At 43.7% G+C, this 27,864-nt stretch overlaps 1 protein-coding gene and 1 long non-coding RNA gene across 2 annotated transcripts in view; one reads left to right on the forward strand and one right to left on the reverse strand.

The window, feature by feature from the left end:
- LOC138567123 (growth hormone secretagogue receptor type 1-like) overlaps positions 1–6,124 on the forward strand; it is a 77,665-nt gene extending 71,541 nt beyond the window's left edge. Inside the window, exon 2 of the mRNA XM_069645018.1 lies at positions 5,380–6,124. Within this exon, the coding sequence (XP_069501119.1) occupies positions 5,380–5,696 (317 nt within the window). The 3' untranslated portion in view covers positions 5,697–6,124. The remainder of the gene's footprint in view (positions 1–5,379) is intronic.
- LOC138567132 (uncharacterized) overlaps positions 1–27,864 on the reverse strand; it is a 307,846-nt gene that overhangs the window by 107,880 nt on the left and 172,102 nt on the right. The gene's annotated exons all lie outside the window — the stretch shown is intronic.

A 27,864-nucleotide genomic window follows, 5' to 3' on the forward strand; every position in this document is an offset into this window, starting at 1 on the left:
CCCGGGAAACCTGGGACTGGCTCGAAACACAGGTTCTCTCGGACCCACACCCTGCCAGCCCAAGAAAAGACACACCCAGAGGAAGCGACAAAGGCACCCGCCACCCTCCCCGAGCAGTCGACACCACCACGGGGGACGGACGAGACGCATGGGACACTGGCTGAAAGCGGGCCCACTTGAGAACCCAGCCAAATAAAACAAAGCCCACAGGAATCAAGGAGCAATTCTGAAGCCGAGTGGCCCGGGCGGAGAGGAACCCAACGAAGCGCCCCCCCCTTCACCTGAGTGCAGAGTGGCCACCCACAGCATTTAGTTCATGGTTCGGTTGGTTTGGGCGACAGGTACTTCATGTTGGGGGGAAGTGCAGGGTGGGGGGAGTTTAGGAGTTTTAGTTAATAAAGGAAACGGCTCACGGACAGGAAACACACCAGTGAGGTGCGACATGCCACACCGGAAATATCCTCGCTGCAGAAGTATAGGAAATGGGTATACCACTCCTAGGGACCCAAGCATGTCCACTTATACTCAAACCGAACCAACCTCAAGTTCATTGTTCAACGTTTCAGGGTTTCCACTCGAAGCACACCATAACGTAAATACAGCGAGAGGGACCACGAAGGGGCACCAGAGCCCGGAACAGAACAACACACCGCAAGTGACAGAGACATGGAAGCAGCACCACATCCTTCGGCACCATCACACGGGAGGACACACGCAGACGTAGCCCAAACAAGACAGATCTCCCTATTGACCTGGAACCTGAACGGTCTGGGGTCAAGTATAAAACGGAAATTGGTGCTTCAATATCTCAACAGGCATTCCCCGGATGTTGCATTTATAACTGAAACCCACCTCATGGGTACAACCAGCGGCTTCTTCAGGAAATCCAACTACCCACACACGTACATGGTACACAAACGGGTCACATTTAAGACCAATAAAGTGATATCAGACCCTCGGGGCAGGTTTGTGGTAGTGCTTGGAGAGATGGATGGAGAGACACTCGGGGCAGGTTTGTGGTAGTGCTTGGAGAGATGGGTGGAGAGACCTGGGGCCTCATCGCAGTGTACGCACCTCCCACGCTTACGGCAGAGCTCCTCACCGAGCTCTAACCCATCATGCTGAAGGAACAGGCAGACGCATGGGCAATCGGAGGAGACTTTAATGAGGTCATGGACATTGGACAGGACAGAACGCTCAGAGGCAACAGGACCGCAGACACCCCGACCAAGCTGTCCACCTTTGCGGACGCAATGGGACTATCGGACGTGCGGAGGACAATCCACACATCAGAGAAGGGCTACTCGTTCTATTCCAACGCACATAGAACCCTCTCCAGTCTGGACTACATCTTCACCCCAAGCAACATGATCCATCGACTAACAGCTACAGAATTCCTGGTGGGAGGGATCTTGGATCACTCCCCCCTACTGATCAAACTCAAGAGGAAACAACAGAAGCAGGACCCCCACCTGGTGTCTACGCGCCTACTATCTGGGAATACCGGAAATAATGAAAGGACTCACGGATAAAACGTCTGAATACTTCGACCTAAATGTAGAGGAGGTCGCCTAGGCCCCAACGGCTTCCCGGTAGAAATCTAGAAGCGATTAGGCGCAACCACAACAAAACACATGCATAGCATGTTCCTCTGCAGCAGAGAGCAGGACTATCTCCCCTGGGACCTCAGGAAAACAACTATTGTAGTCATCCCCAAAGTAGGAAAACCCCCAGAACACTGTGCCTCGTACAGGCCAATATCATTAAATAATGGGGAGGCCAAAATACTAGCTAGAGTTCTGGCCAACAGGCTGCTCGGGGTGATCGGATCTCTGGTCCTCCCGGACCAATGTGGCTTAATGCCCGACAAATCTACAAGAATGAAACTCTGCAGAGTCCGGGTGGCCATAGACAGAGCGGCAGAGATCCCAGAACAGCTCGGCCTCCTTGCGGTTTACTTCGAAAAGGCCTTCGACTCGCTGGGATGGGAGGCCCTATGGGACATAATGCAACGCATGAGATTCGGGCACTACTATATGTCGTGGACAAAACATCTATACACCCTCCCCGTAGCATCTGTGCGGGTCAATGGGAAATCATCAAGGACATTCCCGCTGGGTCGCGGGGCCAGACAGGGCTGCCCCTTCTCGCCTCTACTATTCCTTCTCGCCATCAAGCCCCTAGCAATCAGACTACGCACAGACACAAGATGGACAGGGTTCGCCTGGCCCACGGGAGGTGAGGAGCGCGTCTCACTATACGCGGACGATCTCTTGATCTACCTGAGCAAACCAGTAACCTCCTCCCCGACGGTAACCAGGACCCTGGAGGAGTACCAACACTTCATGGGCCTTCGGGTAAATACACAGAAAACTATATATTTTCCAGTTCAAGGGGGAGAAGAAGCGATCCCAGACCCCTGCAAGTACTCAGTCTCGATACTAGGCTTCACCTAGCTAGGTATACAGATAACCATCGCACCAGACGACTTCCTCAAACTGAACCTACGCCCGATAGTGGATAGATTTGAAAAAGACGTTTCTCACTGGCAAACCCTTCCTCTCTCACTTTTGGGTAGGGCCGCACTATTTAAAATGTTGGCAGTCCCGAGATTTCCATATGTCCTCCAAAACGCCACAATCCCAATCCCGGCTGCCACATTCATACACATTGACAAGTGCCTACGCACGTTGCTATGGGGCGGGAAACAAGCCCGCATTGCTCTAAAAACACTTCGCCGATCGGTGTGGGAGGGAGGCATAGGATTGCCCGATATTCGCATATACTATTGGGCCGCACAAGCATGCGTGGCAAATGACTGGCTACACAGGGATCCAACGCTCCCACACATTCAGATCGAAACAATAGACACCGGCCTTCCACCTCCTCTACAAATACTATACGACAACAAAGAAAACCTGAAGGGGGTCCCTAGGAGATTACTGCACACCCGTCGAATCTGGAAAGAGATACACAGACAAATTGGCTGGGGGGGCAAACCAACCCTGATCCAGCCCCTATGGCACAATGCACACCTTCCCGAAATCCTGCGAATGGGCCACTATGACACCTGGGAGAGGAAAGGGATATCTACACTGGCGGACATAATTCACGAGGGCCAACTGATAGACTTTGACACACTGAATGCAATACATGGACTGAGGCCTATGGACCACTTCAGATATCTCCAACTCACACACGCCATCAACACCCAATTCCAGGACCACACCGACATACCCGCATGCTCCCCCCTAGAAACAAACACCCTTCCACACCGAATCTCCTCCAAGGTCACCTCCACCCTCTACCAGATGATCAACTCCTCCGGCACTGGGGAACTCACACACCTCCGAGGGAAATGGGAGCAAGACCTGGGGGCATTGGAAACAGAAGAATGGGTGGAGGCACTGATGTCCCCACGCGAGATTGGAATAGATGCAAAAATCAGACTGATACAACTTAGGATCCTGCACAGATCGTACTATGCCAGAACACAAACATCCAGATGGGGGGGAGACGGCGATGCAACCTGCCTCCGCTGCAAGAGGGCAGAGGGCACCTTTTACCATACGATCTGGGAAGGTGGGGTATTGCAGGAATTTTGGGCAGCGTGACTGTCGTGCCTCTCCAGAGTGCTGGGAGCCCCAATCCCGCACGACCCCAAACTCATCCTATTGGGAATAGGGGTAGAAACAGACCTCACCAAATACGAAAGGACATTTCTAAGTGTGGGACTAGGGCTGGGGAAGAGACTAACGGCAAGCACCTGGGGCTCTGCGGACAGGATAGGTTATCGACCGATGGTCCAATGAAATGGACAGGTGCGCCTCCCTAGAAAGACACATCTACACGGCAAGGGGGTGCCCCTGGAAGTTTCTCAAGATATGGGGAAAGTGGGAGGAACAGGTATAAAATCAGGAACCGAGGAGAGCCTGGACATGTCCTGCACCGCCACACGACACAGCACGCCTACCCCCCACGCCCTTCGAAGGACTTACCATCACTGTAATGTCAAATGTTATGCTCTCGCTGTTAAGTCACTTTACTGTGATTATAATCTGTACATTTGCTGTTTTCTCTTGTTGAAAATGATAAAAAGAATTTTAAAAAAATAAAAAATGAATAAATTAATAAATAAATAAGCAGAAGACCCATACAAATGTATAGAAGCTTTGGCAATAAAGACATTTTGACTGCTGCCACCCTTCCTAGAAATGAAATATCCTCTTTCCTACATTGGTATGAACATGTTTTATGGGAACTGCCAGCCAGAAAATGTTGTTTTTCATTGGAAGAATACTAGCATATATTGTGGCCAAAGGAATCATGAAAATGTGTTAGAAAAGTATCTTTTACACAACTGATGACTTGGCATCTACTGGATTTTTTAATGTGTTGCCCTATAAAACTGATTGTAGACTGTGAAGCTTTTTACACAATTGTTCCTACACATAAAGGGTGCTGTAAAATGAACCATATAACCCATCATTTAATAAATATCCTGGATTAGTTCAGGCTCCCTCGCTATACTTGGTTGCTCATGCATATTCATGGGAAATGTTACCAATTGCCCAATTAAAGATTCACCAGCCACCACTAGGCGTTATAGATCTGAACAGTGAGATGGGAACTTATACATGAAGGCTGAGCTGGGCACCATATCCCTGGGAGCTGAGCACATGAGCCGGGCACTATAACCCTGGGCAGACAACATATAGCGATATGGGCATTATATCCCTGAGACTGTGGCAAATAATTATGTTGGGAGCTTTATAACTGAGGCTGTGGTTGGGGCAAAGAAGCATGATGGGAACCAGATCTATGAGACGGTATTCAGAGCAGAGATACATAGGGAGACCAATATCCCAATTAGGTAGGAGTGGCCTGACACTTTATAGTTTTTCCCATGTTGACACCTTATGCTTGCATAGTTGCAAGACAGCAACTACCTTTTTAGTTAATAAAAAAGAGTTGAAACCATACTGTTGTCTGACATGCGCTACTGATCCGCAACACTGGGAAATATGTTTTGCGATTTTAAGGTCATATTTGCAGCTTTTTCGGGATCACATTTTACTTGGGATCATTGCTTAAAACAATTTTAAAGCTATATCAAGTCTTACCTTGGTGTCATATGTACTGCCTCAGTGGGTGTCAAAATACTGCAAGGTCGCAATGGAGGTGCTTTAGCAGAGTTGCAGCTACGTGGCAGGTGGTTTTGCAAGGCAGGACTGGCATGAACTGTGAGAGGTATATGTGGCTCATGTGTACTGTGTTGGCAGAGTGGCTCAAGGCTGCATTTATACCACTTGTAATATAAAACTATGCGTGTCTCACAGGAAACAGTAACTTGTCTTACTCTTTGTCTCCTCTCCCCAGCAGTTATAGTACTGGCATTTGTCCTGTGCTGGTTGCCATTCCATGTGGGCCGTAACCTCTTGTCTATGTCGGCGGGGACCGCAGAGATGTACGTGGTGGCGCAGTATTTCAGTCTTGTCTCTTGTGTGCTTTTCTACCTCAGCGCAGCCATCAACCCTGTGCTGTACAATACCATGTCTGCACGGTACCGGGCTGCAGCCTGCAAGATGCTGGGAATAAAACGGGGTCGGACCATCTCCCTGTACCAACACTGGGGTACCTTACCTGCTTGGGCTAGGAGCACCAACAGTAGGCAGACACAGCATGTCGTGCTGTAAACAGATTACCTACGACTGAGGCTTGGACTGTTCACCAGACTTTGCCCTGGCCCTGCTAACCAACATTGAGCTTTCGGAAAATCTACAGGTTTCCCAAAATCAGTGGGCTGTGCCGGCCAGTGGTAACTATGAGAATATTGTCTAGACAGTATGAAGTATGTTTGAGCGGGATGTTGTAGTTAAAATTAATCAGTTGCCGGTTTGATTTTGATTCTGTATCATCCATCAAGTATTCATGTCACTAATCGCTTACAATGCTTTTGGTTTCAGATTATCAGCTAAACATTTTTCTTTAAACTCCTAGAGGCGAGTCCTGATTTAAGAAAATGTGTCACTGAGATTAAGAGTTTAGTATGAAATCAATGAGTTGTATTTGTATTAAATCAGTATAAGGAATCCCTGCTTAGTCCTAATCGAAAAAAGATTTGACAACAAGAAATAAGAGCTCATCTTCAGAAATTAGTATTCATCTTATAAAAAATATGTGTTTATGTCAAATGTTGACATCTAGACATCAATAAATGCTAATGCAAGAACATTATTTAAAATCAAAAATTCAAATTGGTTCAGTTTGCCTGATAACATAATATCCAAATCAAGGTGTTTTTAATAAGAAGTCTGGTTTCAGAAGATAAATCAGGTCAATAATTGTCTTCTAAACACTTATCTAGTTACATTTACAATTTCAGATTTTCATAAAAACAGTACAATGAACCCACACTGGGTAATGTTAAAGGAAACTCAAGAAACATGTACTGTTTTTCTGAAATGTGTCTTTAACTTTTAAAAAAATGACAAAATTAAAGTGTCAATGTTAAATAAAGGATATACATGAAATAAGAGTAATTAGTTCGTAATTGAAGGCACAAAATATAAAACAAGAATCTCATTCACAATCTGCATTCCCCGTCTTTTAAATTATGTGAAAACAAAGATGCTGCTATGAAACCAGAGGTTTAGATAAAATTAACACAATGAATCCTAGATCACTGTTGATGGTTTTAGACACAGGTCTTGCTTAATGAAAATTCAATAAAGGAATCAGGATTTATCTTCAAAAATAAAGAAAGTTGGGAAATAATTATGTCGATTTGAAAAAAGTTTTCTTTGTTAAATGAATGTAATTAAACTGTGTTTGCCAGTGCTAAATTAAGAGTATGGTGGTGATTTGAAAGCAAGGCACATTTTATGTAGCCAAAACTCATCTGGAACACAACTGCTCCTAATTGTTAGAGGCAGTTTGATACTACAATCTGTTTTTGTGGTGTTCTGTATATTTTTGTTTTGATAGAAGGCTAGAACTATGTATCTTTCTATGTTTAGTGTTTTTATCTTGCTTTATGAATAAAATGTGTCAAAATGATCACTGACACTCTGGCTCTTGCTAGTAAGTTCTAGTAGACCTACACTGAAATGGTCCCAAGTGTCCACGTCCCTGTGCATAAGAGTGGGGAAGCTTTTGTGGAACTCTGTATTCTTTATGTACCCATCCTCATCCAAAAGCTCCTCATAAACAAAAAAGAGGACCCTGTGTTCAAATAGCATTTATATGCCATAACTCACCTTCCATAAGACAAATCATTTGCTATCAAGGATTTACTTGCAATTAGGTTAGTGAGTTCTGTATTGCTATATTTAATTGTATTGTAGTTCTATATAAATTAATACATCAGGACTCTGCTTCAGGTCTTCATTCAACATGATAAAATGGAAGAGTTTATTTGCAATCACTTTTTCGGCTAAACACAGTTCAAGGATCACTCAACTGCAGGTGGTGAATCTAAATTGAGTGGATTTGAAATCAGGTATAAGGGCTCTTCGTCTGAAACTTGTTAAAATGAAGGCGTTCATTTGAAATCAAAGACCTGAATGCAATCAATTCAATTAATTATTCTTTCCACATAGTACATACACATGAATATGTTGATTTAAAAGCATAAGTCATCAGTAAGAACTCATCTTTTACAATGTTCTCAAACACAATAGAGACGTATGCGCTATTTGAATAAATCAAGGTTTTACAAGAAATAACTTTGATTAAGTTACTGCTTGCAGTCATTAAATTAAAAGAAATTGAAGATCTTAGCCAAAAATCATCACAACTCTTCTGAAACACAACTCAATAAATATTGATGTTAAAACAAGGAGTTATATAAAAACAATGCAATTATTTTTTTTATTTCTGAGGCTGAATTGAAACAACAAATTAAAATTGAACTGAAATTCTGAAATCGCATATTTACAAGATATCATTACGAACAAGGAATCCTGGAGTGAAAGTAGAGCTCATTAAAAATAATTAAGAAAGCGACCTAATTCAGGATCAATATTTATTTGATTTCTGAGAATCCCGTAGCTCACCCCCTTTATTAAGGGCAATAGAGGAGAAAGCTGAACCTGCCATCTGATCTACATACAACATCGGGGTCAACACATAGATCGTCCCACTAGTTTGAATCAGCAGTCAATATTTTGTGCTTGTATTCATTGTAGTGTCCTACTGATGTTAGAGTGATAATAAGGAAGCAAGGAAACACACAGGGAGAAATTACGTGAATGTTGAGTAGAAGTAGTAATCTTGCAGCACAACAAAGAAATTAGTGTAAAGCACTGACATTCGGGGACAAAATGCACACAATGGAAAGAAGATCTTACAAAGTGAGTGGAGGACGCACAGACAGGAGTAGGAGTGGAATAAAAAGAAAACAAGAAGAAAGTATGTGGGCGTGAGAAACACTAAGAGAGAGGCGGATACGATAATGGAAGGGGCATAGGAAAGAAGGTGTACCCAATGTACTAAAGCACCCTTATAAAGTGAGAGGACTAGCTATGCCAATCGTTGGGAGTGCCCATGCAAGTGTAAAAAGAAACACATGGGAGATGGAAACACACAGGAGTGGATTGCAAATGCTCAAAAAAATGAAAGGGATCACCACAAAGGGAGAAGAGGAAACATACAAAACAGAAGGGAGAACACAAGGAAGAGGGGATAACATATGGGGAGAGGTAATGAGCAAAGACGTAGACAAAGCACAAATGACAGGGAAGCTCAGAATGGACAGAGGGAAAGCATGAAGGGGTAGATTAAAATTGCAAGAGGAGCTAAGGAAATTCACTGATGGGAGGGGCAATGTCACAGAGAAGTATAAACCTTTTAAATCAGTAACATACATTAGAGTCAAAAGTGACCAGACAAGAGGAATGAGGGAACACAAAAGGGTGGTACAGAAGAGATGTAAAAGCCACAAGCGGAAGGCAGACCACAAAGGTGTGGAAGAAACACAAGAAAGCAAATAAAGAGGTAACCAGACAATGAGAGGAAGAACGAGAAGGTTAATAAGGGTGAGAAAGAAACCCCCAAGTAGAGGGTGAGACACAAAGGGGAGAGGAAACAAAGGCGGAGGAAACAAAATGGGATGAAGAAAAGACAGGGAATTGAAGAAGCATACAATGGGAAAAGGAAGTCCACAAGGAAGGGAATACATACACGAGGGAGATTAAAGCACACAAATGGTTGCGAAAACAAAGCAGGGAGAGAAACTGCATTTGGGAAGGCAAAGCACTGGCGGGGTGGAAATAAATTTCTACCAGTGGAATGATCACAGGAGAAACGAGCACCATAGGCTGCTGTCTGGGGGGGGGCTAAGTTTAGCATATTCCCAGTGCCTTAAGGCTGAACATGTGCTTTTTTGCAATGGAGAATGGGAAGACCCCTCTGTCTTGCTGCCGGGTAGATTTGGAGGAGACAGAAATATGAGACACATTGTTTGATTGTAGCTACTACATGATTTTACTCTCTACTTGTCTAATGAGAGGAAATAAATACAGCTAGCTACATTAATGACTGATGCACTGGTGTTTCCAATTCTTGCAAATAATTCTTTACTGAGATGAGGGGAACCCTCTACTCCAGCCTCCTTACCCCCACATCTCCACGTCCTTGCTGCAGTATGGGACAACATTTTCTAGGACTGTATTTTCTTCCTAATCGCGACTAGCGAGTTATACAGAGGAGGATGGACCACAAGGAGGTGTGGGGAATACAAGGACAAAAAGAAATAAACAAGGGGAAAGCACATTTGGGGCAGAGAATTATTGCAGAAGAGGAAAAGAAAACAAATGGGTAGAGGGAAAGGTACAGAAAAGGGGAAAACCAAGCACAAAATTAGAGGTCGCATTATGGGAGCAGGAAGAACACAAGGGGGTGGGGGATCTCATAAGAGGAGGAAAAGAACACACACTGGGGGATGAAATACACAAGCTGAGCACAACCATTTAAGGGCATGGAAAAATACACAAGGAGGTAGTGAAACACATATGGACGGTGAGACAACACACAAGGTGCAACCATCAAGTTTGGTGCAGCCGAGGTGTAAGCAAAAAAGAGGACATGTAAGAAACACACTCGAGGAAAGAAGCACACACGGGGGATTACAAAGATTCAGAAACCCGTGACACTGAAGAACAGCATACCAGGAAGAAAGTTCAGAAGGTTAAAAGGGAGGAGGCTCAATAAAGAAACAAAAGCGAAGCCCAGATGGAAATGATGTGAAGAAGGGCATGGCAGGCACATAAACAAACAGGGTGGTGTGGAGGGAGGCAGGAGGGGAGATGCTCGATTGCTAAAATAATTAATAGAGTAGTAAGTGGAGAGAACAGAGAAATATCGCATGTGCTCAATATGGCGGCAATAAATCAACAAAGAGACACAAAGAAGGAGAGGAAACACAAGGGAAAGAGGAAACACGGAGGATGAACAATCACGCTAGGGGAAGAAAACAAGCAAGATGAGGTAACATATAGAGGAGTGAAGAAACCCGCAGGAGAAAGGGCTGAGACCTTTGCTGGGGTGCTGGGCTATTTCACCATTCCCAGAGTTAAGAGGGGTGGCCAAATGGAGGCAACTATCTCCTACTGGGAAGTTTATCTCCTATGTAGGCATGTCTGAGGCACTACTACTAAAGAGTTGTGCTGCTAAATGTCTGGCATTTCCGGCTCCAGGCCTTCACCACTATATACTGATCAAGAAACTGGGCCCAAGCGATAAATACTTCTACCTGCTCCCCACCACACATGAACTTTACCCACTTATATTGGTCAAGGGAATGAGCGATAAAAAGATCCGCTCTTGGCACCATCCTTATACCCCCTTTTCACTATGTTTGAAGCAAAGGAACTGAAAGATAGCCATGGCCTGTGGGCTTGGCAAGCATTCCACATTTCAGTGGTAGTCCCATCAGGTATAAGGCGAACACCTCTCCTACTAGAATTGCAAAGCAACTGGACCACCAACCCCAGTCCAGCAAGATCCCTTACCCTGAGACAATCCTCTGCCATCCCACCATTTTATTTTCCACCTTCCAACTTACATTACACACATTAGACTGCCTCCAAGGCACCACTAGCAGTCTTGTCAAATGTTACACCTCTTCCACCACATCTATACCAACCCCTCTCAGTCCTTGCTCGTAGGGCAGGTCCACACCAGCAGCAAACCAAGTAGAATTCAAACAACTGGGGTTCCTCTCCAGATACACACAACCCAAGTGCCATAACCACAAATCCCTATAAACTTGTTGGGACACAGAAAATGGGTTCTTCTGATCTGCATTCAGCAACACTTCATATTCTGCACCTTGATTTTCCTCTCCTCTCCCTAAAGTGAAACATACTGAGACGAGGAAGAGTAGGGACTACCCTTAGGGAGTGCATGAGAAAACTGAGACGAGGAAGAATCCACCTAACCCAGTATAAAGTAATAATTTCAATACTGGGACGAAGAAGATCTGTGGAGGAATGACTAACCCACTGCGGAACCAAGGTACGCGTTCCATTCAATGCAGACACTTTAAAGATGTAAAAAAGGAAGAAGGACTGCAAAAGCTGTCTGATCCTCTCTGGAGGAGCCGCGAGAGCCAGCATGGTCCAGGAAGGAGGAAGCAGACCGGGACACAGAGAAGGGAGCGGGAAGGTCTGGGGTCGGTCCACAGAGAAACGCTCGACAACCCTGGAGAGAGAGGCTCCAGGCGTTTCTCGAAACTGGACAGCGCAAGGAGGGCGACTAAGCTGCCCGAAGGAAGCTTGCACCTGCGCAGCTGCCACCCGAAGTAGGACCACGAGAGTTGGGGAAGCAGGTGCCAAGGAAGACCCAGGACGATCGCGAACCAGGAGAAAATGTACACAGTTGGTAGGAAGGCACTGGGGCCAGAGAAGGTGGTGGAAAGCCCAAAAAAGAGGAAAAAGATGAGAATACAGGTTCTTGGACCCTATCCAAGGGGGAGAGACGTTGTCATACCTTAGGTCGCATGATAGTATTTGGCAGGAGTGACCAAAGTCGATCAAGAAGGAAAGCCAAGCAAGAAAGGCAAGTCTGAGACCCGCACCCATAAGAAAGTCGAGAATACAGGGTCTGCGACCCTGATCAAGGGGGAGAGACGTTGTCATACCTTATGCCGCATGATAGTACTTGGCAGGGGAGTGAACCAAGCAAGAAAGGTGAGTCTCGGACTCGCACCCATAAAAGGAAGAAATATCATCATCATTCTTCACAGTCCCAATACCTGGCAGAGTAGTGAACCAGGTTGACTGTGCCTAACGGAAGCTGAGAAATACCAGGGGAAGAAGTAATTCACCCTAACACCACACACTGCCTAAAAGCCTGAGAAAGGCCAGCGGAAAGGAGACATGCCCCTATCAAGCATTCTTATCTGAGAAGTCTCTGAAAGGCAGGGGGAAGAGAGACATTCCCCCGCCAATATTGAACTGTCCGAAAAGTCTGAGCAAGGACAGGCGAAGAGCGACATCCCCTCATCAATCACAGTGTTATCTGAGAAGCCTGAACAAGGACAGGCGAAGGGAGACATCCCCCCCCCAACAAGCACTGTGTTGTCTGAGAAGCCAGAGAAAGGCCAGGGGAAGGGAGACATCCCTTCTACAGAGACTTGTGCTAACAAAGACCTGAGAAATATTAGGGGGAGGTAGGCATCCCCCTCACATCGTGAACTGGGGCCAGAGGGAAGGGAGACATCCCTCGGTCAGGAAGACTGAAGAAAGTTACATTCCAAGGATACCATATTGAAAACAACTATGACCAACAAGGTACATTTCTTGTGAACTGTACTTACCTGGTTAACCTGAACTTTGAGTTGTTTCAGAACGAGACTGTAACATGGGGATGGGAGGCATTCCCTCAAAACACAGCCTCAATTTGGAACGGTTCAAATCCCCTCAATTATTTAGTTTCGTTCATAGTACAATGGAAGCAAATAGGTTTTTAACACATGATGTTAGACTTTGGACATCCTGACAGATTCCTTAGTACTTTTAGTTGAGGCAGGAAACCCCTTTTAGAGATAGGGCGAGATAGGTTTCCCAGTTTTCTTTACATTCAAACCACAATAAAAGTCTTTGCCAATGACTATGCCACCATTGTGTCAGACACATACTTCTGCACCCTTACAAAAGCAATTATTATATTATGTAAGGCTCCATAGTTATAGAAGGGAAGGAAAAAGAGGTAGGAGCATAGAGGTCAAGCAATGCACAGAACAGCAAAGCCTTGCCTGTTCTCTCACAACCAGGTGTACAAAATCTGCCTCAAACCAAAACAATAAAAATCCTTGAATGGTCTGTGAGGCGTTGAGTGTTTCTTGTGCCGTATGTGCCATGTAAACAGTCCCACAGTCCTGTAAGTTAAACACTTGTTCATTGGAATCCGTGGTCTTCTGTGTGATCTTCAGTCTTTAAATGGAACTGCCTGAATACTCCCAGATCCACACAACATTCACATCCACACCAATACGCAGATGGCATGCATCTTTACCTCAACATATCCCCCATCAGATATATTCATAGGCTCAAGGGCTGCCTCTCATTGATACAGACCTGGATGTCTAATGCTTACCTGAAGCTCAACCCCACCAAGGTCGAATTCCTACTGCGGACCAACCGCACTGAAAATCAAATCTAGGCCTTGCTCTCTGTAATGAACCTTAAGGACTTCACACCCCAGCTGGCTACCTGCATCAAGTCTCTTGGGTTCTATGTCGACAGACATCTCTACATCAAACAGCACATAGCAAGGAAGACACACAGACTTGTATCAACTTTCTATCCTGTGGAAAATCAAGCAATTCATCCCAGATCTGCTGTTCAAACCTTGTTCCTCTCCCCACTGGATGGTGGCAATTCCCTTTTGGAAGGCCTGCCAGCGTGTACCCTGGCACCCCTGAGATTGGTCCTGCATGCTGCAGCATGACTTACCAAAGAACTCTGCAAAGTCGACTGCATCACCCTAACCCTCATTAAACTGCACTCGCTCCCGCTGCAAGCAAATATCATCTTCAAAACTATGATAGTGTAACCTGAAACTAATCAAGTAGAGCACACCATAAGGGAAGCCCGCAGGGGGAAGTGGGTTTGCTCTGTACCCGTTTGAATGTTCAGGAGCGACTGAGTGTAGCAAAGGACTGCAAACCATTCATGGAGGAGTCGAGGGGGAGGGAGTATCCTCCCCTGAGAACATTATTTTAATTATCGGTTAAAATGGTGCATTTTAGAGTGCACTATTGTGATAAATTAGGTAAAAAGCCACAGTTTACACTCAGTTCTGTAGAGTAAAACATAAAAAAAATCAATGAAATGCCAAGTCACCAACAATGCACAGCATGCTGGAAGTGATTGTGCCCACACATATCCATTCCTGTGCGCCTATTTATGCCAATATTCCTCCATATCCTCTTATCCCATCCCCAATAGCCTCCACACACCCCTCTCTTGCAGAGCCACGCGAGCGCCTGGAGACTGCCCCTGGGTGGTAGCGGTGCGCGGTATAAATCAATATAATATAACATAACACATAAGAAAATGCTCATGTTTGCTTTGCCCATAATTCCAGTAATGATACTATAAGTAAACATGTTCAAGCTGGCTTTGCCAATATATACCAGTATCCCCACATAAGAACCTATACCTGTTGGCCTTTTCTTCAATTCCAGAATAAAAGCCAGGCCAAACATGTCCTTGCTTGCTACACAAACCACCCCATCAAATGAGAACACTCTTGTTGTATTTGCTCCCCAATGCCAGTAAAAATTGCCAGCCCCTCCGTCGCATAATAACAGTCAAGCTGACTTTCCTTTACCCAAGAACGCCAGTCAAAGATGCCATGCCCCTGTCAAAAATGTTTATGCTCCAATGCCCCTCCTCAGGTCCCAGCCTCGCGCACACACAGACACACACACTCACACAGAAAAGCTTCTCCATTCTTCACACAAGCATCCAGAACATTCACACTGCATTCTCGCATTCACACTGCATTCTTAATCACACACGCACTGCATTCTTAATCACACGCGTACTCGCACCCATGCATGCACGTACAATCGTCCCCTCACAAACATACACGCACTTGGACACACCCTTGCATGCATGCAAACATTCACACATGCACACAATCCTCGCACACACGCATGCACAAAAACAATTACTTTTTTTCCACACCAGGCGCGACACGACGCAGACTCCTCAGCTGCTCTGTAGGCCTCAGGCACCCGCGCAGAAAGGAACCAGTGAGAGACTTGTGGTTCCCGACATGCACGGATGAGCCAGAGAGTGGCCCCTGCTGCTCAGTCTGCACAGTGGCATCTGTAAATTCCCGCTCAGTGCTTAGTTGGCATTTACAGATTTTGAGAGGGTCTTGCCCACTCAGGCCCACACGGTCTACACCTCTGTTGTCGCCATGAAGCGCATAAGCTACCGCACTAAGAAACTCAGCATCTCTGGAGGCTTACAGTTCACCAGAAGTAAGGACATGTGCAAACTTGAATTCTGATGGTCCAGGAAGGAAAGAACCAGAAGACAGGCCTTCTCCCTAATACTTTGGTCCATACACCCCCTAATCCCCACCTAACCTGAGACTGGGAAATATGCACCCCACTTTTTCCTTCACTAGTTAATTGTAGATCCCGTCTGAAAAATTATCCACCTGTCAGTGGTACTCACAAACAGGATAGAAGAGTAGCAGGTCAGTCTTCTCAATGATAGAAGGAACCCCAAACCATGAGATGGAGTTTCCAATAAAAGGATGACCTTTCCATTGAAACACCACTCTGCCTGTTTCAATAATCACAGGCCAAGCTGCAATTCAAATGAAAGAGCAGAAGAAATACCACCAGGTATGCGCCACGCTGTAAAAAAATAAGGGACAGGTTTTAGTATCACTAATAGCAGAAGAAAGCACCTAATATGCAGTAGGGAAGTGACACTGGCTTGTTAGTGTTGACGCAAAGCTGTAAATCCTAGGTATCTTCTGGTGGCAAATAAACCTTTGCTTTCTCTCTAAAAATGTCGAAGAAGGTCCAAAAATGGGACTTGCTGGGGAATTATCCAAAGGAAGGGACTAGGTGCGGAGAGGAAGGGAAGATTAGTTTGTTTAGTAGGGAGCTACCATGGGTGGCACAAGCTTTATAATGTGCACAAATATTGCATAGTGTCCAAAGTCCAGTGCACTATCTATTTCCCGGATGCGGACTCTACTGAACCAAAGTCCCACAGTGGGTATTATCCAGGAAACAACATCAAAAACCAAACAAAAGGGTAATCCAAATTCAATCCGAGGCTTGTGCAATAGTCGTTACCGTATGTGCAGAGTACGGAAGTACAAATTCGGAATCCAAAAACGCGGTCAAGTGGCAAAATCAGGATCACAGGAGAGGTCATCAAGAGTATGAGGAAGTAGACAAAACGTGGAGGCACTTGCTTTGATCAGAAGAGCCGCCGTCTAAAGAACACAGTACTTTATAGGGAATGCGGAAGTATAGCAATGTGTTGACGTTGCGCCTTGCGTCGGGTAACCAAGGCGACATGAGGTTTTAGCCGACATGAGTGCACCACAACAGCAGTATGTCGCGTTTGTTCACAGCATTGTATAGGCGCCATAGTAACCACCAACGCCTCAGTATCGAAGAGGAAGAACCACGCTGTTTGCGTAGACCACGCGTTCTACGGATTGTGACACCGCCCTTCCTCGTTCTCCCATTGTTCGCTCCATGTTTCTTTGTATCTATGCGTCCGTCACTGCATCCTAGTCCTCCCTATAATTTGTGAAGCGCTCTGTTGCTTCCTGAACCTATGTCCTTGCTCAATGAATACCTTAATAATACTAACCTGGATCTGCTGAAATATTACAGACATTTTAACTAGGGAAATTCCCTTATTCTAAACACACACACACACAAAATGGAAAATGTGGCTTCTTTGCAGGACAACAATGTGGGAAATACTGTATGGAACGTTTATAGGTTTCAAAATGTACTGAGCAAATAAGTTCCTCTTTTTTGTAAGGGGGCTGGGGTGATTGAGGAAGTAAACATGTGTAATAAAGCAACAGTTTATTTAACCACCAGCTACTCACCTTCCCAACACAAAGCATGTAGATTAACTACTCCCCTGGTGATAATAACTCTCACCCATGTCCTATAGAAATGTGCACATGGCTGCCAATGATCACTTGTGTTACTAATATCACACATATGTAAAGCCCCGTTAAGTCCCGCTTTGCCGCGGACCCTGTTTCAGCGCTTTCCTGTGGATTTGTGAATTTATCTACTGCATCAACTACAAGCCCCAGCAGGCTTCACTGCATTAAGGGCTGGGTGGAGCTATATAAGTTCAGGGGCGCGCGCGCGCACCCGTGTAAAGCCCCGTTAAGTCCCGCTTTGCCGCGGACCCTGTTTCAGCGCTTTCCTGTGGATTTGTGAATTTATCTACTGCATCAACTACAAGCCCCAGCAGGTGAAGAGAGAAAAGAAAGAACTATTAACTTGTGCAGGAATACGAGCTATACTATCTACGAAGCAGATTTTAATATATTTCTCTCTTGTTTAGGCTTCACTGCATTAAGGGCTGGGCGGAGCTATATAAGCTCAGGGGCGCGCGCACCCGTGTAAAGCCCCGTTAAGTCCTGCTTTGCCGCGGCAACGCGGTTAGTGCGGGAGAACTAAGTTTAATATTCTGTAAACTTTGTGGTGTTCAAATAGAGGTACTACAGTGAAGTAAGAAAGCTGTTTAACATGTATACTCTTCGAACTGGCATGCCATGCACAGAACGAGTGCGTGCCTTATTGGAGTCGACTTCAAAAGACAGTCCAGCGTTCACTCCAAAAACGGTGCGTCCTTCTGTAAAAAGTGCGCCTTGGGATAGGCGAGTAAAGAAGAAAAGATCACGACTTGATTTCGTCGTGGGTGATTTGAGAGACTTTGGATTTGCTCTCGGACGCTCGCCACGCCCTTTGGCACGAATGACTGAAGTTAATAACCTAAGTGTATCAAATGTAGAGGTGCTGCCGCTTTGTAACGAACAGGGGGTTGTTCCTGTTCAGCAACCCGTTTTGAGCCCACAGTTGGCACAGGTCACCAATGGTGGTAATGAGATGACAGAGCAGCCATGTAATATATCTTTGACTGATTCAATGATGTTGCAGAATGCTCGGTCTGGGGTTGTCAATTTAAAGCCCCTGACTAAGGAAAATTATGATGTTGATGACGATGAAGTTGAAGATGATGCAATTATAGAGCTGGAGTCATCGGACTCTTGTTTTGTGGCCAAGGAGGACGATTTTGATCTGTCTAAGTCTCCAGCATTATTTAAAACTGGAAATATTTCCGAATCTGAAAGCTCCATTTCATGTATTCCGCCGACCCCCAGGAGACCAAATAGAAACAGTTCAGTTGTTAATCTGGGCCTCGCGACAAAAAAAGTAACTCCTATGACTTTGGAAACTATGAATATGGCCATGATGTCCCTTGCCAAATTATTTGAAGCATTAGACTCAAAGGTTAATTTCATTCAAGATAATGTTGAAAACATTATGAGATTACAGAAGGAGTCTAGTTTGTCCTTGGCCCAAAAACATGAGTCTGATGCCGAACAGGCAGCTCTCTTCTCAAAACAACTGGGTCTGTTGTTGTCAATATGTAAAAATATAGATGTCCAATTAGATGGAAAACTAAGTTTACCTATAGCTGGAAAAAACATACAAAGCTATAAGACTGCTGTGCCTTTTGTCGAGGGTATTATAAGAGAAACAATAGCAGAGAAGACTGAGAATGCACCTTTGGTATTGCAAACGGGCCCAATAACAGCAACAGTCAAACCCGCTGTTGAGGGTGAGAGGGGGGAAAATCCTATGAAGATGACAGTAATGGCTCTCTCATCCGACCAGTTAGTGTCGAGTGAAGAGGAGGCAGGAGTCCCTAATGCTGACGAATTAAAAATAAACAACGCGAAGCCGCTAAAAGGGGCTTACACGATATTTGCTAAAAATTCCAAAGGGTTGATTAACCAATCGAAGGCAAATGTAAAGAAATCAAAAAATCAAAAGTCCAGGATAATGGCTTCGAGTGGGCAAGCAAAACAATTTTTTAATTCGTTGTCTAAACCAGATAGGTGCTCAATGTTAGCCTCCAATGCGATCACAAAAAAATATCAGAACTTATCACAAGAAAGACAAAGAATGATGAACAAGAGTATGAACCTCCACCATGTGATTCCTTCTCATGCTCCTCTAGATGAGTTGGTGCAAATTGCGGAGAAGCTAGAGAGTGGATCTAGAAATGTGACAGCACAGACTCAAGTTTTATCTGCTTTAAAGAAGAAGCAAGTGAAGGATGACCAAGTATCTAATTCAATAGTTAACACTCAGGATCTTAGGAAAGCAGTAGATGAATATATGAGTCAATTTCATCCGAAGCCGTCTCTGACTCAGCCCCTAACTCGGATTTCTACTCCAATCATGAAAAAGCCTGAACAGAGTATGATAAGAACACAAATGCTGGGAGGGCCTTCTCTAATCAAGAAGTAAAGTCTTCCAGGAATGATTCATCAGTAACAGAATTAACATCAGATGCTCAAGACAATCTGCAAAATAATATCTTAAGCACAATCAAAGACTGTCTAGTTGCTCTGACTTCAGAACAAAAAACTCTTAAATCATCCCTGAAAGCAGTGATTAGTAGTCAATCTGATGTGGTAACAGCTTCTGATGAAAGAGGCACTCTCAAGAGTGTTTCATTTAAATCCCCAGTAGAGGTGACAAAATGCAGCGCGCATATAGAAACACCCAATAAGCAGAGAGGTCCGTATTCAAGAGTAACATCTAAGAGTAAAAAACCCTCCCAGTTGTTCTCCTTGTTTCTTAGTTGTCGGGGGGGTTCCTTCCCAACGTACACCATGAACAGAGGGAGTATCATGCAAATATTTTCAGATATTCCTATTCTGGAGGATATCTCCTCTAGTGATGTGGTACAAGTAGAGTTCCCCGATGATAATGATCCAACAGTGTCCTGTCTGTGGATAAAATCTCGCATCATTTTTAACATCATTTGGTCTGCTAGATCTGACCTTTTTGACTTGGGCTTTAATTTAATACCAACCACAAAGGAAACCCTAACGGTTGAGGTTGCTTCCAAATCTGCTAGTCAGGGAACTGATGGTGACTGCATTTCATTTAAAGGATGCAATTGTGGGAAAACGTAACTAAGAACAGATGATCTCGATGCTCGATCTCAGAAATTGGTAGTTAGGAGCTGGAATACTAGGGGACACAAACATCTGTTAAACAACGATAATTGCTGTTTGAAAGAATGTGATCTAGTTCTTATGCAGGAAACTTGGCTAACCGTCCCACTATCGTGGGACAACTATTATGTCCACTTAGTACCAGCCATTAAGGGACAAAAAGGTAGACCTATGTCTGATTTGGCAATTATTTCCAAGGTGTCCACGACAAGTATTATTTCAGACGGGCCCAATCCAAATTCTTATTTGCAAGGCTCAATAATAATGTTTCAAAAATTGAAATTCTTAGTTATAAATATTTATTGGAACCCAATTGCAATTCTAACCTCTACTTTTTTTAATGAACTGAATGCACTAATGGAAGACACTTTAACCATCACAGATATTGCACATGTAATATTAGCTGGGGATTTAAATATACACCTCCTGGCATCAACTAAGAAAAGAAACATGGATCGAGTCTCATATTGGAAGGCATTTATCAATACGTGGGATCTAATTATGTTAAATGGAGCAGTGGAGACTGACAATCCTCCATCTCATACTTGGACCTGTGGAGCCCAAAATGCTATAATTGATTATATGTATGTTGATAGAGGATTGTTTGAGAAAATTTCGGAGTTTAAGGTTATTCCAACCACAGCGAGTGATCACTGGATGCTGAGGGCTGAGTTTTCAATTCAGGCTAAGGATGAACCACGATCCTGACAGCATCAACTGAGTAATCTAGTTATAAATCCACAACGGAACAGATTACAATGGTCAGGTGACGCACTGCACGCATTTGCGTGCAGTGTAACAGATGACCACCAACGACTGTTGAGAGGTATGGACTCAGCTGATTATCATGAAAAGATGCATCTTTTTGCTTCCGTCTCAACTTCAGGTACTAAAAAAAGTAATAAGTGTCACACCCATATATTTGATCAAGGCATCAGAGAGAGAAAGGCGCAGTATCGAAAACAGAAAAGACAAATAGCTTATTTACCGGTACATTATCGAGAGCTTGCCTTACGCAAATTGAAGACTAATTACAAGAATTGGGTCCGATGTCATAAGGCAGTTATGTTTCAGCATGATGGTGAAAAGTGGTTACAGGTGGCTAAAACTAAAAATACATCGCAAATTTGGAAGTTAATAAATAATGGAGCAGTTGGCTCCCAATTAACAGCTGAACTCAATGGTGTGTCGGAAAAAAGGTGGGTTACTTATTTTTCTGGCATCTATGATCTTCCAAACAATAATATCTCACAACTAAATTTGGAATCTATTAACCCATCTTTTCAGATTAATTTTGATCGAGAAGATGTGTTATTCTACATAAATAAAGCTAGTGCATCAAGAGCTCCAGGGCCAGACGGTTTGTCAAATTTTGTTCTAAAACAAAATCCGGAATTATGGGCATCCATTCTTTACGAAGTTTTCCAAGCTTTGAAACTTAAACAAGCAGTTCCTTCATCATGGTGCAAGGCCATTACGGTGCCTATCTATAAGAAGGGTGATCGAGCGGATCCTGCAAGTTATCGTCCGATTTCTCTTCTTGACGCCCCTGGTAAGATCTTCAGTAGAATTGTCTTGAGAGATCTTAACATTTGGGCTTCAGAAGAGAATCGGCGAGATCCATTTCAAACGGGATTTGTTGCAGGACTTGGAATCAGCATTAACAGAACGACTCTTAATGCAATTAAAGAGTTGTGTGCTACAAGAAATCAACCAATTTATCTGGCGTATGTTGATTTTCGAGTAGCCTTTGATTCTGTAGACCGGAGCCTGCTAATTGAAAAATTGTTGAAATTTAGTTGTCCATCCTCGCTTGTAAGCTTAATATATTTACTTCACACTAACACCTCAATGAAGGTTAAAATGAATTTGGAAGGGCTGTTGTCTGAAGAGATTCTCACCAAGCGCGGCCTGAAACAAGGCTGCATTCTTGCCTCCACACTGTTCAATTTGTTTATACTTGACCTGGGTAGCGAATTTAGTAATGTATTGAATGGTGCTCCTAAACTTGGGAACCAGAGAATTGCATGGCTTCTGTATGCAGATGATTTAGTTCTTATCTCGCAGACGCCGAGTGGCCTGCAGAACATGCTTGATAAACTGAGTCAGTATGTTACAAAGAATAATTTAACGCTAAACCTGGAGAAAACACAAGTAATGGAATTGGGGAGATATAAGTCAAGAGTAAGGAAACTGTATTGTTGGTTTTTTAATAAGCAAAAGTTGAATGTAGTTAATGAATATAAATACCTAGGTGTTATATTCAGTAACTCTCCTACAAACATGCCTCAAAGAGACAGTATAAAGGGTAAACTGTCAACCTTGATATCACAAGCGAGGATTTTACAACATAAGTATGGCAAGTTCTCGTGCAAGCACATTCTTATCTTTTATCAGCAAAAGGTAATTCCTATTGTTACTTATGGGTCCGAGGCATGGTTACCCTTGAAGGCCTGTTATTGGAACAAATTAGAGGCGAGGTTTTGGAAGAAAATCTTGAATCTTCCGAACTCTAGCCCAATGGCACTGCTTCGTTTTGAATTGGGAATTCTTTCAGTGAACATACAAGCATCTTGGAAGAGATGCTGTTTATTTCGGAAATGCGTTCGTGGCCTATCTAGTAATAGTGTACTTAAGATTCTGGCAGACTATTTACTACGATCTGACCACTTATTTCCATCAAATTGGAGAGAGGCTGTGATGTTAGATTTGACGGAAGCGAACATCTCTCTAGATCTTTTATTATCCAATCCTACTAAAGCCAAAACTAAACTATACCAATTGGATTGTAACTTAACTGAACAGAACTGTCTGAAATTAAAGGACTTTGACAGAGCTCTGTTTGGGCATAAAAAATTTCGACATACGGCTGATTATTTATTAAAATGTCCCTCACATACTCTCAGAAATCAAATATTGAGGTTTCGCCTAAATTTATGGCCAACAAAACAAATCCTGTTAAGGAGGGGTATTATTAAGCCAGATTCCTCATTATGTCGTTTCTGCAATGATGGAACAGCTAAAGAAAATCTGAAACATTTATTAATAGAATGTGTTGCTTTAAAAATGCAGAGAAAAGACATTATTAGCAAATTAACAAGGCACCATTGTATAAGACGCTCCAATGATGAACTATGGTATGAGCTATTTGCGACATCAAAGATCACAGTAAGAATAGCCACTATCCAATTCTTAAACAAGATGCTGTGCTCACTGTAATTTAGTGAGTAACTTGATGTCTGGTGAACGGGAGAATGAACGTAAACTATGGCTTTCTTACTACTTTTTAATACTTTGATACCTACCCGTATATAGTGTGTTCATATTTGTTTTTGATGTGTTGCCTTTGATTTTGATTTGGATGAGTAGTTATATTAATCATAAGTTGATATAGTTTGATGTTTTTATCTGTTCTATTTAATATATTTAAGTCAAGTTGCTTAATTTTAATTTTATTTTATTGCTAAAAAATTCTTTTCCTTGTATATGTTTTGTAAAAATCATTTTGTTTTGAAAGGTTAAATCTAATTAGCCAACCAAAATAAATAAAAAAAATAATAATATCACACATTCCTGAATGTGCAAAGGCATATTTTGATTTGCCATATCAGGTTTTGTTCACACAGCAATATTTATGTGGGCTGTCTTTTTTCTTCAACAATGACCTTATGACAAGATTGTCTATATGTGGTTCATTTTGAATTGTATTTTTTAACAATGTTTCATGTGATGTATAATGTTATATACTTATTAAAATATGCTATTTGATACCTAGTTTACGGTAATACACACAGTTGGGTGAAAGTTATTATCACCAGTGGAGTAGCTAATCTACATCCTTTGTGTTGGGAAGGTGGGTAGCTGGTGGTGAAACTGGAAAGTTTATAGAACATTTTGCATGGATAGTCGCAACATCCATTGCAATGTCGTCAAGAATCAAAGAAGTTCAGTACAGGTCCCAATACAGTCCCCAGGAAAAATGGCAACGTTTGACTCCAGGTGCAGTATAAATTGTCTTACATGGCAGGATTTCCAAAAATGGCGGGACTTTGCCCAAGCATACCCATACATTGAGGAAAGGTAAAGGACCGCATAGCAAAGGTTTGGGGACTATGTTTTAAAGCCTCTGTGAAATCCTGCCAGTATAGTCGAATGTAGTGTCAGATCATCTTACTTTATGTAGTGTACCATGCCGCATGAGAAGGGTTCACTATTATCTCCCGTATGAAGAGCAAGACAACAAGAAAAAGGGGGGGCCGTGAAGCAGGCATGAAAGGGGAAGAGTCCAGAGGGAACATCAGGCAGAGTAGTACACCACAAAATAATGTTTCGGTAAGGTAACTCTGCTCCACCTATGGAAAATAAGGCAGTACTCTTGGCTAAGAGTTGTAATTGCCAATAGGGAGGTAGCTTGAGAACGATGGCCTTTACACCACTTCCCTTCCTACACCTGAAAGACTCCATGCCATCTTTCCATGATATGGAGAATATTTTCAAGATGTATCACTCATTCGAGGCAACACGTTACAGATATTCGGGTCCCATTCTAAGGTTGTCTTGTAAGCTTAGAAGGAGGACACTGCAACAATAAACTGCAAATAAAGTCCAAAGCTACCAAAGCAAATATTTGATGTGATCTTTATTAAACGTGATTTACCTTGTGTTGGTTTATATTTGCCATATTTTGATAGCCATGATGAACATAAACTGCCTTTCTGTGTATATATTTCATCTTCTTATGGTGCCTTAATAATAAATACAATTTTAAATAAAAGTGCCTTCTGGAATTTGGATTTACTGAGGGGCACCTTTTTCTGGCACGGATCAGAATCATGCTCCACCGATGCAGAGCATTTTTATATAGCTATGACAATAAAGGATGAAGGGAAGGATGAAGATAAGGTAATAAATAGGTCTACCAAACGCAGAGGGTATCACTACATATTATCCCCTTCAAAAATATTGCCGTATATATGGTCGTCTGGAATGGCCATAGGCGATATTTTTGGGGGGGATAATTTTGGGTGTTTTTGGGAGCAGGGTTTGCGGGGGTGTCCCCACTCCTTTAAAAATAATGCGGGGTGTCCCACGCAGGTTCCATGCTTTAATATTGCTGCACAAATATGGGGATATTTTTGTATGTCGATATTTTTGCGGGGATATTAACACATGGAACCACACAGTGCTAGTCAATAGGACAGTTAATGGCTGGGGCTACAGGAGAAGGAGTAGAAGGAGGCTATGGAACAATAGCTAGCGTTATTGACCAGTTTTAATCAATAAGGCTGGAATTGCAAGCACTGGGTTTTCCAGTCCTAACTGATGTTTGGAGGTAAATATTTCCAGAGATTCTGAGGCATAGCTTTTGACCACATATCTAGATTTGATTTGATTATTTTCTTCTGTCCAAAAATATGCTATGGTCGATAAGTCTGTTCACACAACACAGCTTTAACCATTCATCACCTGTTGCTGCAAATAAGGATAGGGAGAAAAGAACATTTTGAAAGGAGTAGGTGGCCTAGGGAAAGGGTCCTCATAACGGACATGCAGCCTCATAACGAGTCCGTAGTGATTTACCGGCGCCGGACTTGCCGGATTAACCGGGGCATTACAGCCCCAGTGGTCCAGTAAATCCGGCACCGCCAATTCTATTCATCTCCATTCCCGTGGAGACCCATAGTTAGCACCGGCACCGTTAATAACAGTGCCGGTGCTTCCGTGAAAGTCTGCTGGCGGGTGCTAATCCGCCCGCCAGGCTGGCACCCACCAGCAGACTCGTAGTTTTCCGGTCCGGAAACAACGGTGCCGGTAAGCTTACCGCCCCCGTTGTTTCCGGACCGACAAACTTGTAATGAGGGCCATTGAGTTCAAAGATGTAATTTGAAAGCTTTATTTTAATTTTATTTTTTTATTTGTAAAGCGCACTAGCAGCCCTTGGGCATCGACATATATATCGAGGCTATGACATATATATTCATAAATCATTAATAGTTATATGGGGCACCTTTATCAGAGGAATTATCGGAACACACTCACTGTAGTAGGTGAAATGACAGTCGTTCTGGAACTGGAAAAGAAATCCAATTTACTACAACTGACCTACATTGATCATCAACACAAATTAAAAAGCTTACCAATTTCTTTGTCTAATAGATCACAAAAATAGAAGCAAACACAAATATATGAAACAAGCAACATTGGTTGCACTATAAATTGGAGCAAGTGCAACATAATTGTATATACGAAGACAAGGACAACACCGAATAAGCATTCTTCCGGGAGTGCTGGAGATGATCTTATTGGTAGATCCGCAATCTATGTCACTCCCTGTCCTGCTGTCCCTTGTTACAAACCAGAGCGGATCAATACCAGACAGACATAACCATGAAATAAATACAGTTATTATAGTCAGCTACAACAAGGGGCCAAACCAAGTAGAAAATCTCACTGCCTTTTTCTCGGTAAGAAGAGCTTTCTAATTTATCCAACAAAGGGAATTCTTAACTGGTTTCCATTGGGGCCCAACCAACTCTGTAACCAGGAATCATTATGGCTTATACTTTCAGTTTAAGTATTCAGAAGATGGCCGCCATGGTGAGGAGAGTGGCGTGAAACAGAGCTCTCCTTCCCCGAGGGGCCTAAACCTGCAGATTTAAACTTATAAAATCCTCCCCAAGTAGGGGGCCAGAGCATAACAAAGGGAGGCCCGCAGGGAGCTGAACGCTACCACATAAAAGCGCATCCACAGCCCAGCAACAGTTAAGAAGATGCCCCTGCTTCCCCCATAAGGAGAGAAAGTGAAGATTTCCTCTGTCGAGTGCGGCAGAGAAGCAGATGTAGACTTGGGAATCTGGAGGGAGACGTTCCACGAGGGAGCCAGATGGAGGTGCGGCCGAGAAGGTCGCTGGGACAGTCAGGACGGTAAGCAGTGCCGCGGGAAAGGATCTGGGGGCAAGAAAGGGGGAAAAGACTGAATCACTCCCCCACCCCCAGCAACGTGACGAGAGGCTACGTAACCCCAGGTCTGCGGCTTTGAAGTTGAAGTGCGCCGGAGGAGCGCACACATTACGAGGCAAAGCTGACTGAGGGACACCACTAACACTGACCCGGAGCCCACACAGAATCACCTGAGCCGTAAAGATTAACGGCGGGGGAGGAGCAACACTCATCAAGGGAGAGCGGGCCCCTGCATCACCCCCTCCGCCCACCCAGGCAGCCGATCTGGAGCACTACAAAAGGAGACCTAATGAAACAGCACAGCTGGTGCTGCACCCAGCCCAGACATTAGTAGCAGCCCATTTGAAGCAAGGAGGAGCTGGTAGAGGGACCAGGGAGGGGCCAGAAGGGGTCCACCCGGCACCAAGCCAACAGGAGGGCAGTGAGCCGTAGAAAAATGGAAAAACGGGCAAGAAACAACACAGACCCCAATTAGGTTGACACAAAACACAAAGATCAGGCAAGGCGTGGGAAGCGACTGGAAAAGACACACAATTGAGCCATCTAAACAACCCCTAAGGCGAGCAGGAGGAGAAGGGGACTCCCCTGATTTGAAGGGATTGAGTTTACAGCCACTGGATCCCTCTATTC

Source organism: Ambystoma mexicanum, chromosome 1p, assembly GCF_040938575.1.
Source record: "Ambystoma mexicanum isolate Mex_15411 chromosome 1p, UKY_AmexF1_1, whole genome shotgun sequence".
Taxonomy (NCBI): domain Eukaryota; kingdom Metazoa; phylum Chordata; class Amphibia; order Caudata; family Ambystomatidae; genus Ambystoma; species Ambystoma mexicanum.